The sequence below is a fragment of the Marmota marmota genome, unplaced genomic scaffold, assembly GCF_001458135.2.
Source record: "Marmota marmota marmota unplaced genomic scaffold, marMar, whole genome shotgun sequence".
Taxonomy (NCBI): Eukaryota; Metazoa; Chordata; class Mammalia; order Rodentia; family Sciuridae; genus Marmota; species Marmota marmota.
The window spans coordinates 30,196,702-30,215,818 of NW_026000108.1; the positions used below are offsets into that span (position 1 = coordinate 30,196,702).

Consider the following 19,117-nt stretch of genomic DNA (forward strand, 5'->3'; position numbering starts at 1 on the left):
ATCTATAAATAAAACGCAGGGGTGGATGAGTTTCTGTTGGGTGCTAGGCAAGCATTATCGGTCCAGTTACACTTCTTGTCAACCTTGAGCCTAAAGAGATGTGAGCATCTGATTACAGAGTGAACCCCCACCATCATAATGGAGAGCGAAGACTTTTCCAAAAGAAGGTTGATTGGCTTCTTGATGCACTTTTGACAGCTTTAATTGAGCACAGCAGCATTGACTCTGTTTTCCTAAATAACTGCTCTTCGCAGCTTTTTGAAATACTTTGAATTCATTGACAAAGGGGTCTGAAATGCAGTCAGTGTTTTTAAATTGCTTGATTTGTACAATTCACCCAAAGGGAGTGTACGTGGGTGCAACTTTCAGAGGGACTCTTAGCATTACCTGTAGAGTTTTGAATGCTCAGCCGTTCCCACGGTTGATCCTTTGCAAAGATCATTAACATATACATACAAAGGTGTTCAAAATGGAATCTACTCGGTGAATATTAACTGTGCCAGACACTGTCAGAGACACTTGAGATAAAGTAGTGAGCGAATGAGACAAAGGCCCCCTCCCCTAGTAGGGCTTCCATGCTAGTGGAAGGAGATAAACAATAAACAATGCACATAATGAATAGGAAGTTTACATAGAATGCCAGAAAGTGGTAAGTCTATAGAAATATATAACAAGTGGAGTGGATCAGAGAGGTTAGGAGTGCAGATGGTGAGGATAGATGTTGGTTTGGTGGTATTTCAACTAAGACTTGTAAGGGGTAAGGGAGTTCACCATCCATGAAAAACTTGAAAGAACCATGGGATTTTTTTTGTTTCTTTGTTCATCCATAAAGAACTGTTAAAAAGTGATATAGTCATTCATTGGAATACTATGCAGCCATTAAAAAGAATAGGGTAGATCATAATTCTAATTTGGATGCCCAAGAGAGGGGTTGAGGCAGAGATTTCATGCACTCCACTCACTGTGACAGTGCCAAGGCTCCAGAAGCAAAGGATTAGGAAGCAGAACTGGATGGAGAGAGAAGCAGAAGTGAAGCACAGTTTGAAGCAGAAGCCGCAACCTGCCCCATGGGGAGCTTTGGGTTTGGGAGGATTCTTCAGAGACATCCCCCGATGAAGCACAGGGTGGGGTCTTTGTATCACCAACTGCCCCACTGACCGGTCATTGTGGTACAGTTTTAGGAGAACCAACTCCCTGGCCAGGGCAATTCCCTGGGGAGGCGTTCCATTGAGGGCTGTCAGTAGACAGGCTCCCGCATGGGGAGGAGGAGCAGGGGTCCCAGGCAGCACACAGCAGCCATGGCTCTCTGCACGGGCTGACTCCCACGACTTATTGCCAGGTCCCAACACTTGTGGCGGTACAGCCTTTTTGTTTTTTGTTTTTCCTTGAAAGAAGCCTCAAGAAATAAGGGAGAGTTGTTATCTTTAGAAGGAAGAGTTTGACTTTAAGTCTTTTAGAAGCTTCAATCACTCCTCATTTTGGAAGTCCCTCCTGTATCATAGCAAATATAATAGTGTGCACCCACACCCCTCATCAATATTATACCTGCACATAACTTTGTGAGTCAAATGTATTTGAATAGTAGTTGAAATGAGTTGACCTAATGTTGTGTTTTGAAGACATTAAGTAAATATTGATCCATTTCTAACTTGCAACTTTCTTTCATGGTTTTAAAGTAACAATTTTTTTTCAGGTCTTAATTATTTCCATAGTCTCCTATAAACTCATAGACCCTGTCGCCTCTTATGCCACTGGAAGCTGTCTACACAGAAAGAGATTGGGTCCGCCCTCCGTGTCCATGTATCTATAATTTTTGCATTTGCAAATTTATGAATTTTTTTATTTTAAAAATAAGCACATGAAAAGATACTCATTTTCACTAATTATCAGGGAAATGGAAATCAAAAACACCCTCATGCCTGTTACAGTGACTACTATCAAAAAAAACCAAACAAACAGATAAAGCAACTATGAATTTCCATACCAAAAAAAAAAAAAAAGGAAATAAGTATTGGTGAGAACGTGGAATAATTGAAACCCATGTGTTCCGTTAGTAAGAATGTAAAATGGTATAGCTGCCATGGGAAACAATATGGCCATTCCTCAACAAATTAAAAGCAGAATTACTATATAGTCTAGCAGTTCCACTTCCAGTTATATACTCAAGAGAATCAAAAACAGTGTCTCAAAGACACATTTGTACACTTATGTTCATAGCAACATTATTCACAGTGGATAAAACATGGAAGCAACCCGAGTGTCCATTGACAGATGAATGTATAAGCAAAGTGTGGTCTATCCATACAATTGGAATATTATTTAGCCTTAAAAAGTAAGAAAATTCTGGCAAATGCTACAACATGGATAAACCTTGCAGAGAGTATGCTAGGTAAAATCAGTCAGCCACAAATAGACAAATCCTGTGTGATTCCACTGATGTGAGGTACTTAGAGGAGTCAAAATCAGAAACACAAAATAGAATGCTGGTTTCCAGGGATGGTAGAGAGGAAATGGGCATCACTGATAGGTATAGAGTTTCAGTTTCACAAGATAAGGCGAGTTCTGGAGATGGACGGTAGTGAGAGTTGTATAACATTGCCAGTATATTTGTTACCACCGTACTATATGCTTAGAAGCAGTTACAGAGGTACATTTTATGTTACGTACACTTTACCACAAAAAAACAATTTAGGGACAAAATTCAACCAGTTATATCAAGGAAATTACATGGGATTTTTTTGTTTCTTTTTTAAAATGTCCATTTAAAAAAAAAAAGGAAAGAAAAAGAATTTGTATTAAAAAACATGTAAAAGAGAAGAATCCTCCTAATGAGTTAGCCGTTCCTTCTTGGGGTCCTTCAGTGGGTGAGACGATGGAAAGCACCCACTGGACACCAGTCATGAGGCTGCTGTGAAGAACTGCTCTTGCTCCCCCACGTTACCCACGTGGTCAGAGAGGACCTCCCCCACAAGCCAATTACATCAACTTTTCATCTTTCCCTTCAAGGGGTTTTGGTCTTAGTAGAACTTACAAGAAGAAGGCTGGTGAGATCACAATGCTTTTGGAGAAGAAAATTTTTGTACTGACATGTAAGATTGCACACAGTGTCTGAGAACTCAGTCTGCACAGCACAGGAATGATCCTACAGCATCAAGCTGTGCGCCCCACCGTGTGGTTGGGATGGGTTAGAGTCAGGTTAACACCCATGGAGGTGACCTTCACCTTGCTCTGTTGTCAAGCTATGGTAAGTCTAGCTCGTTTTAGCATAAAACACCCTTTTTAAAAGGAGAAAACTCCTGACCAAGGATCTGATTTCCAAGGAGGTACGGAAATGAGACTAAAATGACATTTAATCAACATAAATGACATCTAAAACCTTCTCCATATGACATAATGGGTACATATGTGGGTCTAGACTCTGAAGGACCAAGTTGGAATCCTGCACCTGTCACTGACTGGCTCTGGGACCTTTTGTAAATGATTTCACCTTGACCAGGTCTCGGTTTTCTTGGGTGTAGAATGGGCTTCATAATATCCCTCTCCTCATAAAGTTGTTGAGAGGATTAAATGAGATAATTAATGTACTGAAAATATTGAGCACAGTGCCTGGAACATAGTACATGCTTAATAAACGTCCATTGCAGAGGTTTCACCCGCCTCTCCCCTATGATCTCGCCCCCTGGGAAGTAGGTGTGACAAGTCTCCTATCAGAGAAGATGCAGAACACGCTGGTTAACTGGCTCACCCGCATCAAATACCTAGTGAACCTCAGAACTGGAATTCCTCCACCAGACTTCTGACTCCTAAGCTTGTGTTATTTTCCACCATGTCAGAGGTGGTAAACTAAACATCAGCCAATCATACAACATTTATTTTAAAATGATTTCTACAACATTCTTGGCAGTACTCACCTTTTACTGCAATAAGAAAAGGGGTTCAGGATATTCCCCCTTTAGGCCATGGAATTTAGAGGGACTTCTTTTTGTTTTAGAATATTTAGGGTTCATGATGACATGAAGAAATTAATACAGAGATCTGTTGTTATTGTTTTTACTGGTAGAACCCAGTGAACATCTCTGGAAGTTAATTACTCCTAATGGAAAGGTGACAGTAACTCCATATTATTATTTCCTTGCTCTGGGCACTAGATGTCACACTAAGTAAAGTTTTAGAAGTCACTCTTCAAAGTAGGGTGTGGCAAAATGTCTAAACCTAGCTATGAAAAAATTACAGCTTTTACATAAAAATAAAGCTCAACTTTGTATTTCTAGTAGAATGCAGTAAAGATGTACTTGTACTAACAAAATTTCTAAAAATAATGGCGAATCAGAAAATAGAGTAGCAGCCCATTTCCATGTCTGTTTTTAGGCACATTCCACTTAGATGCACATGTAAACGGTATTTCCTTCCAGAGACAAAGTGATTGTTTCAAGAGGCAGCTATGCACACATATCTGCGATCATGTGTGTCCAGAGATGAAAAAGGTACCCTTCCCTGGAGAAAGAACCAGATATGACCCTAACTTGCAAGAGGAGGAGAAGGGCAAAGAGAAGATGAGGGATATGAGGTTAATTAAACCTGAAATGGTCTCAGGGACGGATGTGCCATTACCTTTCTTGCTTGACTTAAGCAGAGAAGATGGGAGCAGATGGCCAACCTCCTCCAACTCGATTATTCCTTGATTGTGATTCTCAGAAATCTAGATGAGAATCGTGGGTTGAGATTTGGATGTACATTCTCCTTTTGGAAAATATATGTGTTTTTTTTTAAATGTTAAGGAACGTGGACTCGGTATGTAAATGAATTAGATTAAGTAATATCCTATAACTTGAATGTTACCAAAACTTCAAAAAGTTTCCATTGAAATGCTTGGAATTCATAGATAGGAAGCTTAGAATTAAGCCAGGTTTAGCAGTTTATTTTTTCAAGTAACTCAATAATGAGTTTGAACTCTGTCTAATGATCTGCCTGTGAATATAGACACATTTTTTTTCTCTTTGTAATTAAAGTTACAAAGTTTCTTTAATAATTAAAATTATTAATTATTTAATAATAAATATAGAATTTATTCTATATAATATATAATGACAGGTGATTTCCACTGGATATGCTTGGTAAATATCAGTGCCTTCTTTGTGTTAAGATCACAGTTTATGAAAACTACTCACTGGGTTTGGGACTCATCTGTGTCATCCTCTTATCCAGGAAATGGACAAATCGTCATTTTAAGTGCTTTCTAGTTCTGAGTCATTCTGTTTTGCTCTTGAATCCTGCTGTCACTCGGGACTCCTTTCCCACTTATTAACATTGCTGCTGCCTTGTGTTTTAACAAGCTGAGGTCTCTGGAGAAATCCTTTATTTTCTTCCTGCATGCCAAGGGGGATGGTGAGCACTGGATGGGGACAGCCATGCTGTTTGTCCTTTAAGGACTTAAGCAACCAGTAGGACCATCAGTGGGCTGTTCATTCCTCAGGCTCGGGAACTCACCACAGCTCATGATGGGTCCTCAAGGGGGGAAATCACTCCAGAGAAAAATGGGGATAAGACCATCTATCAAGTCAAGGGTTGGAATTTGTTCAGTGTGGATTTGATAACCATCCTGTATCTCTGTATTCACCAGTGAGTTATTGAATCCTTGCTGCACTGGGATTTCAGAAATATAGGTATTGTCCCTGCTCAGTAGAGTAAAACCCATGCCTTTCAGCCTGGTTCAGACCATTGCTACCTAAGACAAATTCTCAGAGCCACTTGGTGGCCTATGTGGCTTTTCTATTTGGGGATGTCAGCTCAAGACCCTTTGCAGTGACACTTGGAAGGAGCATATTCAGGCTCAGCTGATTTCAGTTCAGCCAATATTTAACACCCTCAATGTGTTGGGTCTGCAAGGAATCAAAAAATGAATGACATTTGTCTCCCGTAAGGATAAGAGTAGCGCACTATTCATTGGCATTGTCTTGAGTTTGGAATCCCAGGGTGAGAAGCAAAGTCAGTAATGCGGTATCTAAGAGCACTACACATACACTATCTCATTTGCTTCTCCCAACAACCCACTGAGTAAACCTGAGTCACAGAGAGCTTCTCCAAGGTCACTCAAGCAGGCAGTGGGGAAGCTGAGCTCCTGTTGGAAACTACTTTGGAGGGATTCCAAAGCCTCTGCTGTGGGCCACTTTGTTGCAATCACGATGGATACCTACAAAACTTCAAACAGCTCTGTAAGATCAGCCAAAGGATTTTCAGATCACAGGCATCTAATGTGTGCACAAACCATATTTATATTTCCTGACAGGTCACGGCTTGACCGCAGTCAAAGAAAAAGCAGGGGCCACCCTTCGAATTCACAGTGTCAATTCTGGATCTTCCGAAGGGGCCCAACCTGAGACCGAAAATGGAGTCCCTGCAGGTACATGACATGTGACTCTGGGCATGGGGTGGAGGGCTTTGGACTTTGTTATATCATGTGCATGACTAGAAGCTCCCTAAATTCAGATCAGCAAGATGAACTCTAGCAGGATTTTATTTTTTCTCTTTAGTTGCAGACATGGCCGCAGATCAGGACCCTGCAGGTAGCCCCCCAGCGTCCCCGGCGTCAGGTTCTCGGGGCATGCTGTCAGCCCTCACCAACGCGGTTCAAAGCACTGTGAGTCCTCAGCAGTTTCCTCTTCTCCCTGTGTCTCCCTTCTTTTGATATTTCCATTCACCAGTGACCTAGATACATCAGAGGAAAGATGGCTGCGCTCGTGACTTTGGATTATGATTTTGTTATGCCTCCTGCTGCAGAGTAGGTGTAACCTTGGATCCCAATAATAAGGGCAAAATGAAATACAGTTTTATGTTTGAAAGAAAGGAGCTGTTTAGAAGGTCCCTTTTTCAATCTGAATGAATATGTCCTTTCCTACTGCTGCAAGGACAGCCTCTGGTTGGAGGAGAAAGATGCTTTGAGAGCTGGGACAGATGTTTTTCCTGGGTGGTCTCTTGCTCTTGACCCTCAATTTTAAAAAAATCATAAAACCATTCAAAATTTTTTTAAAAAAAAGAACCACTTATTAACATTGCACTGCCTTATGTTTTAACAGTAATAGCCCAGATATATTTCTGAATGTTTCCAGACAAATCTGTGTCCCTCCTACTAAAGGAAGCTTATCATTGTCACCAAAACACTGATGCATGGTGAAAAGGGGGGACCCCACCTGACTAGAGGCCGCTAGCTGTCCTGAGGGTCAGGGAGAAAGATATTTTCAACAATCTAGAACCAACTAGCTAGTTTTTCTAGAAATATGGATCATGTCCCTTCGTTCATTCATTCACTCATTCATTTTGTAAAAGGGATGTATGCCCTTCACTGTGCACATGGAGCCCCCTCCACTGGACACTGGGCATGAGCTGACAAACAAGAAGGTGCTATCTCTTTCAGGGTGCAGCTCAACAGACAAATACAGTGTACTGTGAGAAGAAGAGGGAGCTAGAGACAAACATAGGAGGGTATCTTACCCAGACTTTGGGGTCAGGGCTCCCCAGAAATACAGAAAATCACTCCTCCTCTCCTTGCTCCTTGACCTCTACACTGGGCATGGTGAAAGAGGAACAGCAAGGCAATGCAAGTCACGTAGTCATGGGAAACGTTATGGGACTGGGGATGGTGGAGCTCTTTCAGCATCTGGTATCAGAAAGGAATTCATGGCCTCTCTGAGCCACCCTACAGGGTGCTCTGAGTGTGCCTCCAGCATCCCCAGCTCCCATTCTCTAACTTTCTTGACCCATTTCCCCAAGCTCCAGACACCCCCAGCTTGCACTTACTCAATGTCCCTATGAATTGCCAACATCCTACCACCCTCCAAAGTGTGTGCATTTTTAAATCTCTTTTACAGCATGGTTACTGATTAGCCCCCACATCTGAAAACAAAGTCTGACAATCCAAGATGGAAATGATTAATAAGGTATATTAATTCAGTGAAGTTGAACAATGCTATTCAAATAATTATGAAGGTTGGAAAATGTACATTGATAATAATATTACAATAGATCATTTTCATGTAAATTGGGAAAAAATACAGATATGCACATTATAATTACAGTTATGCAGTGGGAGCGTACATACAGAAGATGTGTCAAAAATGTATACAGTTCTGTGCACTTAAACAGTTTGTGTAAGTCTTCATTGTTTTAATGGAAAACAATAGCTGACAAAGGGATTTCCAGGGTGATAACTGTATAATAGAACAGTTTCTAAAGCCAGAAGCACATGCAAATCAACCTGTCTTATTTCATGAATCTATTAATTATAGGTGGGTCATGCTAGTTCCTGAAAGTATGCAAGAGCCATCTGACACAGCCCGAGGGTCCTATACTCCAGGGCCCTAAATTAAAGAATTCCCTAAAAAGTCAGGAGTATTTGACATTTTAATAAACTGCTCCAAAAGGGAAAAAAAAAAAAAACCTCTATTACTTGGGTTAATTTTTTTTTCAAACAAAAACAGCAATTAGGTCACCTGTTAATTTTAGATCTTAGATACATATCTATTCATATACATAGAGCAAATAAAATTAATCCCCAGTGTGCTTTGGTTTTTTTCTAAGCATCATTTTTTAATAACACTGCATGCCCTATGAATTATATAACGTATAGTTTTTCGAGGAAAAGAAAATCGGATTAAATGGATGATAAATCTCCTGGTGAGAAAAAAATGTGGCTTTATATTGATTTTAATATTTGAAGATAGTGTCAGTTACCAAGGAGCTGCTGACTGCTGCAGAACAGCAAAATGTAAAAAATCTAATCTCATGCAATTATCTCATCTGCAGGGCAAAAGTGTCTTAACTGGAGGTCTCGATGCTTTGGAATTCATTGGCAAGAAAACCATGAATGTCCTTGCAGAAAGTGACCCAGGATTCAAGCGGACCAAGACACTCATGGAGAGAACTGTTTCCTTGTCCCAGGTTGGACTGTATTCTTTGACCATTTTTTCTTCCAGTCAATAGAGTAAATACACTTTTAAAATTTTTTTAATAGATCATGGAAAGCACATGTTTAAATTCAAATGGCACAAAAAGAGTTGAACAAAAATGGAGTTTCTGATATATCCATTTCCCTGTTGCTAAATTTCTCCAGGGGACGACCACTGTTGACAGTTTTTAGGCATACTGCCAATTATACAGGTACTGATACACATAGATGAGTCTATGCATAATCATATAGATATATAAATACATATGTGGACAGATAGACATAGGCACATACATACACACATACTTTCTCAACCAAATGGTAAATACTAATCACACTCTTTTGTATTTTATTCACTCAATGATTTCTTGAAGCCTATCCCATTTATGCCACTGTATGTATCCCAGATCTACATACACTTGGTTGCATGACCTTGAATGGATTCCTTAGTCTCTCTGTGGCTCATTTTACTCATTTGTACTCTGGGATTAACATCATACTTACTGACGACATTTTTGTGAGGGTTGAATGAGTTACAGTAGAACCGATACCAACCTACGTGTATGTATATGTGTGTATATACAGCTATATGTATAAATTTTTTTCTCCTTAAGATAATGATGATGTAGGATGAAATGAGACTGAGTCCAGAAACTGGCTAACTCTGACTTCTTTGGTTGTGAAATGAGAACTGGACAAGGTTAGTTTCCCAGATCACCATAATTCTCCATTTTTGTCACAATTCTGATCATATCTGCATGCAATCTACCATTACAAAGTAGCACTGCTCATAGAACTGTGTCACCCAAGAACCACATTAGCCATCTGCAGGGCTTGTTGTAATTACATACGGCTGCACCATTGTGGCAGGTTTGGTTCAGAACATTCTGGAGGGCACCTGAGCATTGCACCTGCAATTTGTATGACTGCTTCAGTTGGGTCACTGTAACACTTTTACCCTCTGCTATTTAGACCCATCTCCATTTTTTTTCCCCAGAGGAAAAAGCAGAACCAGCATCCCTCATTAAGGGAATTATCCTTTATGCAGCTTTAATTCCACTCCCCACTTGTGAGTGAATTCTGATCCACTTCACAGTGATGTTTTCCCTTTACCTTCCATTTCGTCTCTTCCTCCCTCTATCCCAAAGCACCCATTTAGAGATGGTAGTTGGTAGAGAAAGGAAGCAATCTCAGACGCACTCTGCTATTTTATGGTACCACCATCAAGCCCTGAGATCAGTGGGGGTCGTTGAGTTTTATTGCAGATATTAAAACTTTCCAGTGATGGTTTCATTGGGTTGTTTTTAAAACTTTAAAATTCAGAACCTGTACTAATTTAGTCTTAAAGATAGACAGGAGAGAGAATTCTTTCTGCAGAATTCTTTCATGGCTAACAGCCTCGGGAACCCAAAAGGAGAATGAGGCCGACTGTTTTATTGGCACACAGTAAACACCAGGCTCTGTTCTTAGATGATCTGCCCCCTGTGCCCTTCTGGTGTTGACCAGTATATTGATGGTGCTCTCCACAGATATTAAAGGGCCCCATAAACTTAATGCCCCAGTAAACTTAATGAGAAATCCAAAGATGCTTAAAATCAAAGAAGGCAAATGCAGAAAATTGGAAGTGACTGATAGACTTGTGTTCATTTTGCTGTCTTTTTATTTAAAAACAAATAAAATAACTGGAGAAAAGTTATTGACGTGCACAGAAATGCAAGTTCACAGTCTTATTTCTAAAGACTAGCTGAAGCATCTATAAGCCTATTTATATTTAGTATCTGGTGATGAACACATTACGAGTTTATAGTTATCAATTCTTTTTATTGAAGATGTCAAATAACTTCATACACAAAAGATTCAAAGTAATGTAAGTGAGAAAATCAGATCAGCTTATTTCTGCTTTGAAGTCTGCCTAGGTGCGGAATTCACAGTTAATCTTGTCACAAGAGATTAGACTTTCCCAGTGTGCTTAAAACTTGCTCAATATAGACAATTTGGGCATTTTAGAAAATAGAAAAGTTAACCACACATGTGGGAAACACCTCTGGACACCATTGTGAAGTCTTTGGTGAGCTTCTTTCCCATCTCATTCCCAGGCATAGAATTTTTGCTTTGCTTTGCACATAATGAACATATAAAGTCCAAAATAGAATATTATGTAAAAATTATCAATAGCATCCATCAAAAAATAATTTTTTAAAAATTCCAAAGTGATCAAAATCAACTCTTCCCAGAACCAAAATTCAGCCCTTCCCCACCCTACACCCGATGTGTCTTTTACAGGAAGTGGGGCTTTTAAGCATACATCTGGGTATAAGCGTTGTGTGTTTCTGCAGATGTTAAGGGAAGCCAAGGAGAAGGAGAAGCAGAGACTGGCGCAGCAGCTCACGGTGGAGAGAACCGCACACTATGGGATGCTCTTTGATGAGTATCAAGGTCTGTCACACCTGGAAGCCCTGGAAATTCTGTCCAATGAAAGTGAAAGCAAGGTACATCCCCACTGGTCATTTGAAATAACATGTTTTGTAGTGTGTTTCTTAAACATGAAGAAACTGGGAAATGCCAGTATCTCATCAGAGCCTCAGTATCGCAGTACTAAAGTTACAAATGCCATACAGCTTGATGAGCCCCACAGACGCCATATAATTTCCTCTCTGTCCTGTGCTAAGCTATTGCCCCACACCAGCCCCAAGAGATCCAGAACACAATAAGTCAGCACTACCCCTCCTTGTGGTATGAAGGGCTGTCCTAGAACTTGGCTGTCAGGTCAGCCTCCTGGCCTGTGCCTCCCTTTGGTGACGTCATACCCGGATCCAGGATCCCTTCAGCCTGCAACTTCCATTCCTCCCCAGTGTGAACAAAGCAGCTGAGGTTTGTTGTAGATTTCAGGGTTTTAGTATATTTTGTTTTATGCATTACCTTTTATTGATTCAGCCACTTTGTTAGACTATCTGGGTCATAAAGGACAGAGTTATCCTACCAAGAATTAAAGGTCTATTTGGGAAACATGCAAAACCCTGGGAAACACAGCCTCCCTGAGGGTCCTGCATGTGCTCACTCCCCCATTATGGCCCAGGAAAACAAAACACAAATAGCAGACGATCAATGGGGTTTGTAGCTCTTCTTAAAGTAGTGTGTGTGTGTGTGTGTGTGTGTGTGTGTTTAGTAAGCTTTTACATAGCACTTACAAAGTCACCATTCTAAATACTAGAAAGCCATTCATTTACTTGTCCATGTGACTCTTTTGTGGAGACATCAGCCTGACTGCAGCCCTACTATAAAAACAGTGGAAGCCACAAGGCAGTACCCTCTGGCCCTCCTGTGAGGGAGGGGCTGTGGGCCATCTGACATCCACCAGGGAGAAGCAGGTCCCTGGACAAGAAGCTGAACTTGGAAGTGAGGTTCAGAATGGAAAATAATTTTGACTCTCTAGGCCTTGTCCTCTTGTCTTTAGATTTTACAAGTCTGAAACATTTTGTAATGAACTTTCTTGCCCATTCCCCCACCCCACCCACCCCTGTGCTGGGGGTGGAACCCAGGGCCTCATGCATGCTGGGCAAGCACTCTGCCACTGAGCTGTATCCCCAGCCCTTGAGCCATTCTCGATGCCTGGCTCATCAGGGAAAGACCACTTCTGCCACATAATGAACTACCAAGAACCAAACAGGATGGGGACACCCTCCCTGCCCTAGATTATAGGGCTGCATGTTACTATCTGTGTTTTTTTTTCCTTTTTTTGTTATCCATGAGCTTCAGTGAAAGTTCAAGGATAAATCTATTCAAGGATAATTTTTCCAAAAAAGGCAAAATCATAACTCTCATGCTGACAGAAAATAAATACACATTAAAAATTTTTTAGTTCATTAATTAAATGAGGAAACCGGGCAGATGTTATCACCCCTTCAAGGGAAAGCCAGAGAAGCCCAAATTTACATGGAGTAAAGGAATGTTGAAATGAATGTACAGATAGACACAAACCTGGTTTCTCCACAGCAGGGGACATTGTCCCTCCACTGACAGAATTCATTAACGAGTTTGTGGAGAAGAGTTGATTTGCATTGCCATCAGCTATCCACGATTTACACAGTTGTAAAATTGCTCCTGTAGATTCAGAATCTCATAATCTAGTAAAGTGTGATCTAAAAAATGCAATTTTTCATGGAAGCACAAAAATTTTCCCTGAAAAAGCAATGTCTAGAGTCAGACTTTATATTATTATAAATCACTCTGTAGCTGAATGATTTTGAATCCCCTTTGCCTCAATCTCCTTATCCATGAAATAGGAATAATAATAAAACCTACCTCATTGGATTATTAAAAGAATTTAATGAGATAATCCTATGAAGCTAGTAGCAGCACACTTAGTACATAATAAACACTTGAAAAAAATGCTAGCTGCATATGTATATGTTTATAATGTTAATGACGTGTTATTTTATATGCATTCTTATGTTGTATATAATTGTTATTATTATTAATAAATATTACAGGGGGAGCACAGCCCTGCTATAAAAACAAGCTATTGTACTGGTAGAGAGATTGCATTCTGGCTGCTTCCATCACAGGTCTCAGCTGTGAACAGCCCTGTCCCCTGGAAAAAGAGCCCTAAAGGACTTACATTGCTGGAAAGGAGGTTCAGGTTATGTAGGGCATGAGCCAGCTTTCCATCGCTAGAACAAATTCCTGAGATAACCAACTTACAGGGAAAGGCTTATTTCGGCTCATTGTTTCGGAGGCTCCAGCTCACAATTGGAGGTTGGCCATGTTGCTTTTAGACCTGTGGTGAGGCAGCACGTCAAGGCAAAAGAGACAAAGAGGAAGAAGCCAGAATCCCAGTCCCCTTCAAGGGCAGTTTCTAATGACCTAAAGAGCTCCCACGAGGCCCCGCCTCTTAAAGGTTCACCACCTCCCAACAGCCCAAGATGGGGACCAGTCCTTTAACACATGAGCTTTGGGGGGCATTTCAGATCCAAACTGTAGCAAAGGTGTACACTTCTTCTGTTTGCACACTTCTTTCACAAGCTCTGCTCTCTTTCCCCAGCTTGGAGGTTTTTTTGGTTTTGTTTTTTTTGTTGTTGTTGTTTTTGTTTGTGTTTTTGTTTTTGTTTTTTTGGTATTAATAGTAAGGAATACAGAAGTTTTGGGTTTTACTTATTAATTCTCTTGCTTAGTAATAGTAGTTATTGGATGCTATAGTAAATGGTCCGAAAAATATATGAGTAAAAAGCAGTAGAAGTTACTTTTCACTCCAGTGTCAGGATAGGGATACCTGGACAACAAGCATCTTTCCTGCGCTTAGGGATTCAGAACTCAGGCTCAGTTCATCTTGTGGCTTGGCTAGACCCAGCCTAAAGTCCACAGGCCTCCAGCAAGAACACAAATACAGCAAATGAAAATACATGATGACTGTTTTTCAGAGATGTTCATAGCATGGTGATACTGGTGAATAATGATGTGTGTGTGTGTTTCAAGATTGCTAAGATAATAGACTTTGAATATTGTCAGCACAAAAATGGTAAGGCCGGATGCAGTGGCGCATATCTGTAATACCAGCAGTTCGGGAGGCTGAGACAGGAGGATCCTGGGTTCAAAGCCAGCCTCAGCAACAGCAAGTTGCTAAGCAACTCACTTGAGACCCTGTCTCTAAATAAGATACAAAATAGGGCTGCGGATGTGGCTCAATGGTTGAATGTCCCTGAGTTCAATTCCCAGTACCCACCTTACAAAAAAAAGGTAACTATCTAAGGTGATGGATATGTGGATATAGTCATTAACCTCATAGAATCATCCTGCATATATCAAAACATCAAAACATTGTGCCCATAAACATGCAATTGTTTGTTATTTAAAACCAAATTAAATTAACTTTTTAAAATAAATAATAAAGCAGGTAGGGGCATAGATCAGTGGTAGAGTGCTTCTCCAGCATGCGCCAGGCCCTGGGTTGGATTCCCTAGCACTACAAAAGAAAAAAATAATAAATAGGGAAAAAAATAACACAGAGTGACTAGTTAAATTTTTTGCTTTTGATAAACAATGATTTTTTTTAGTATAAATATGTCATGTGAACTATTTGGGACACACTTAATACTTAAGAAAATGTTTATTATTTATATGAAGTTTGAATTTGACTAAGCATCCTATGTTTTAATCTGGCAACCTTACTTATGCCAAAGATTTAAAAGTTAAGGAACTTTTGAAACAAACTGTTAAAGAAAATAAATTCTGTCCTCCTCCCTCGACACCATGACCTGAAAGGCTGGGTTCTCATACAGAATTCTCAGACTCCTTGAATTTCCACACCACCCTCCAGCCTGCCCCTTGTATAGAAATAGAAGGAATTATTGTCATTAATATTTCACTAGACTTACTCTAGGACAGCCACAGGCATGACAATGTGATGTGTGATAAATGTTAAAAATGAATAATTTTTGGTGCCTTTATGCTCACTGTAAAAATAGTAAAAAATATATCTTCAAAATAGCACTACACATTTGTTCTCAAGGAAAAGCTGAGACACACAGTCTACTCTCAGGTCCTGGACAGAACTTAACACAGGGCCAAGCACACAGTCAGCAGTCCACGGGTATCTATTAAGGAGCACAGGGGTTTTTATTATTTATTGTTGGTCTGACCCAGAGATTCAATGCATATCACCATGGCGTGATGGAATGCACCAGGAGGGAAAAGCAGGAATATAGGAGCAGAAATGAAGGCTCTGAGGAGGTCAGGACAAGAAAGAGTGGCCAGGGATTGTCAAGCAAGGTGCATTTGCTTCTCCCTGATGAACTGTCGTGGGTACTTCCGGTGAGAGCCTCAGGCAGGTTGCATCGCTCATAAAGATATGCAATAGCCAGGTTCAGTGGTGCACGCCTGAAATCCCAGCAGTTCAAAACCAGCCTCAGCAATTTAGCAAGGCCCTAAGCAACTTAGTGAGACCTGTGTCAAAATAAAACATAAAAGGGGCTGGGGGTGTGGCTCAGTGGTTAAGTGCCTTTGTATTCATTCCCCAATACCAAAAGCAAAAACAAACAAACAAAAAAAATGATGTACATTACCTTTTAGGAAAATTGAGTCCTGGCATCCTGGATGCCCTAATTCTCTCTCTTATCCTGATGTGCTAACCTAATTCCATGATGAATATTAAAACATTTCCAAAAGGGCCATAGCTCCTCTGCTGGTGCTTCCTCCAGAACAAGAATTTGACCTGCAGAATAAAAAAATTAAAACCTCACTACTTTACTTCAATTTTAATATAGTGTCCGTGCCCTTTGACCCTTTTGGAAATTGAAATCAACTGGAGGACTGCTGACTCTCTGCACATAGAATTTTTAAGCACATACAGAGGATGACTTCAGAAGAGGGTTCTGAAGACAGCGAGCAGGGGTGGCCACAGTTCTAGCATCATGTGGGCTGTGCAGTCCTCCCCGTGCCGCCTCTTCCCTCCTAAAGGCAGAGCGACTGCTGTCTCCTTGGCCCCCACTGTGCCCTTCACTCACATCTGCCGTGGCCACTGCTGGTGGACCTGGGCCTCCGTCCTCTAGATTGCCAGGGAAGAAAACTGGGTCTGGTGCATTTTTGTAAACTCAGTATAATAGCTCCTGTCTAGAGGTGTACGTGTGGATATGGCACTTATTTGTCTACATATGTGTACATATATGCAGGTATACATAATTTATTGAGCACCACTGTAAGTATTTTAAGTACATTACTTCATTTAACCTCCAAACAACCTCTTCAAGTAGATAGAATTAGCCCTCATTTTACAGATAAGAAAGCTGAAGCCTAGAAAGGCTAAATAAATGACCCAAGGTCACATAATTTAGAAGTGAGCAGCTGATATCTGAACTCAGTCTTGAGGCCAAAGTATGTTTTTAACCATATGAGAGAAGAGCTGGCGCCACTGTTTATTTAGCACCTACTATGTGCACTTGTGCAAAATACTTTATATTCATTATCTTATTTACCACACAAAGGATCACAATGAGGGCTAGGGTTGTGGCTCAGTGGTAGAGCGCTTGCCTAGCATATATGAGGCACTGGGTTTGATTCTCAACACCTCATTAAAAAAAAATAAAGATATTGTGTCCATCTACAACTAAAAATATTTTTTTTAAAAAAAGGATCACAATGAAGCATAGATCTTGTTTTACGGAATATGAGATCCAGGAAGCTTTTGTAACATGCCCAAAGTTGCAGGTAATGGGCAGTAAGGCCAACATTCTACCCAGGGTTACCGCCCATACCACAGATCACCTTGGGAAAACTGGGAACAGCTGTATGGAAATGTTATTAATGAGAAGGAAAGATGACAGTTATATTGACCTATTTCTTTTTCTTTTTTTTCAGGTTCAGTCATTTTTAGTATCACTGGATGGAGAGAAGCTGGAACTCTTAAAAAATGACCTGATTTCCATTAAAGACATCTTTGCAGCCAAAGAATTAGAGAGTGAAGAGAATCAAGAAGAACAAGGTAAAGGAAAACAAGTTAAATAGCAAAACAAACTAACGGTATAATCCTTAGGAGACTGCTCTTTATACACACAGCCCTTTGAGCAGGGTGAATGATTTCATCCAAGTGCTCCTCCTCTGCTTCTGGAATTCACTGTGCATCTGCTCTGGCTATGGGAGCTGGTCACACTGATTTGTAATAGGAGCTCCTGTTCTTTCTCAGGTGTCCTGCACAATCCTGGCGCATCACAGGCACACAGTGAGTGATGTGGTTGAATGAACCAGAGTGCAGTGTGCTGGGCCCCGATGATTAGAGTTCATGTACTACCTTCTAATTCCACCTGCACGTGGAAGTTGTCGAACGCGATTAATGCTGGTGGCGGGAAGTCTTGCTGTGGATTTCTTTGCATATTTTTCTTATTCCTTTTAATTTCTATGTTTAGGAGTTAGGGCGTATTTTTAGTTTCTACACTCCACCTAAAAATTATAGTTCTGGATTGGGGTTGTGGCTCAGTGGTAGAGCACTTGCCTAGTGTGTATGAGGCCCTGGGTTCAATCCCAGCACTGGGGGGGGAAAAGCATTTCCGACCAAGGCTGTACCATTTCCCCACAGTGTGCTAGGGCATGACGTGTCAGGTGGACAATCACTAGAGTGACCCAGGTGTGCACTTCCTGATCATCTTCCATCTAAATCATAACTTCACCCCCAAGGAGACCAGAACCTATATTATGAGAAGCAAGGCTTACTTAAGAGGAGAAAAGGTATTCTCTGCGTTGGACATGCTTGGGCTGGGGATGTAGCTAAGTGGTTGAGTGCTTGCCTAGAATGGGTTCAATCCTCAGTAGTTTAAAAAAAATTTTTAAAAAAGTTGGACATGCCTAATGAATGCTTTGGATTGTCCATTTGGAAGGAGAATAGAATAAAACATTTGCTTTGTACCTGGAGAGTGACTCCTTTCCATGTCATCACCTATGCTGGAAAGCAGAGCAGCCACAGACACAGGTGGCTTCTCCTGAGACTCTCTGTGTCATGTTCCTCCTGACTAAAACACTCCAGGTGAACTGGGCTGCACGAAATAATCACACAACTGACAGAGATATCTTTTTCTTTGGGTCCTGTGACGATTCCTCTGACCTTAAGGGTCCACAGAAAGAAAGAGAGAGCAAGTGCTGACCCCTTTTATTCAGGAGAAGCATTCAAATGAGGCAAGGGTCAAGTTTCAGGGGGGTCGAATCTAGCCTCATGATGTCTGCTGTCAGCAGGTTGACTGACATCTAGGAAGGCCACGCCCAAAGGCAGAGCAAGAGAAGGGGAAACACAAAGGGGGCTTCTATGGAACATTCTATCCCAAACAGGGTAAAGGGGTAGGATTACAAAGGAATAGGTGAGTGTAGCTCAACCCCATGGATGACACGCCTACATCTGAAGACACACCCTCAACTTCCTGAACTGAGTGGCTCCCCACATATCTGAAAGGCCCAACTGGAAACATCTTTAAAATTGTCTTGCCATGTGGTCTTAGACAAGAGATATAACCTTTCTGAAGCTCAGTCTCTTCCCAGAAACATAAGGATCAAATTAGGTACTGTATATTCAAATGAGATGGTTTGGGAATAATGTTTTTCAGCATCTGTATATTTCTACAAAAGTCATCAAATAAGCTAGGCACAGTGGAGTACACCTGTAATCCCAGCATCTCAAGAGGCTAAGGTAGGAGGATCACC

At 40.8% G+C, this 19,117-nt stretch overlaps 1 protein-coding gene across 1 annotated transcript in view; it reads left to right on the forward strand.

Annotated features, from left to right (window-relative positions):
* Positions 1–19,117, forward strand: part of Fam114a1 (family with sequence similarity 114 member A1) — a 60,647-nt gene that overhangs the window by 23,170 nt on the left and 18,360 nt on the right. Inside the window, exons 4-8 of the mRNA XM_015482030.2 lie at positions 6,287–6,400; positions 6,531–6,637; positions 8,800–8,934; positions 11,278–11,430; positions 17,291–17,414. Of these exons, the coding sequence (XP_015337516.1) occupies positions 6,287–6,400; positions 6,531–6,637; positions 8,800–8,934; positions 11,278–11,430; positions 17,291–17,414 (633 nt within the window). The remainder of the gene's footprint in view (positions 1–6,286; positions 6,401–6,530; positions 6,638–8,799; positions 8,935–11,277; positions 11,431–17,290; positions 17,415–19,117) is intronic.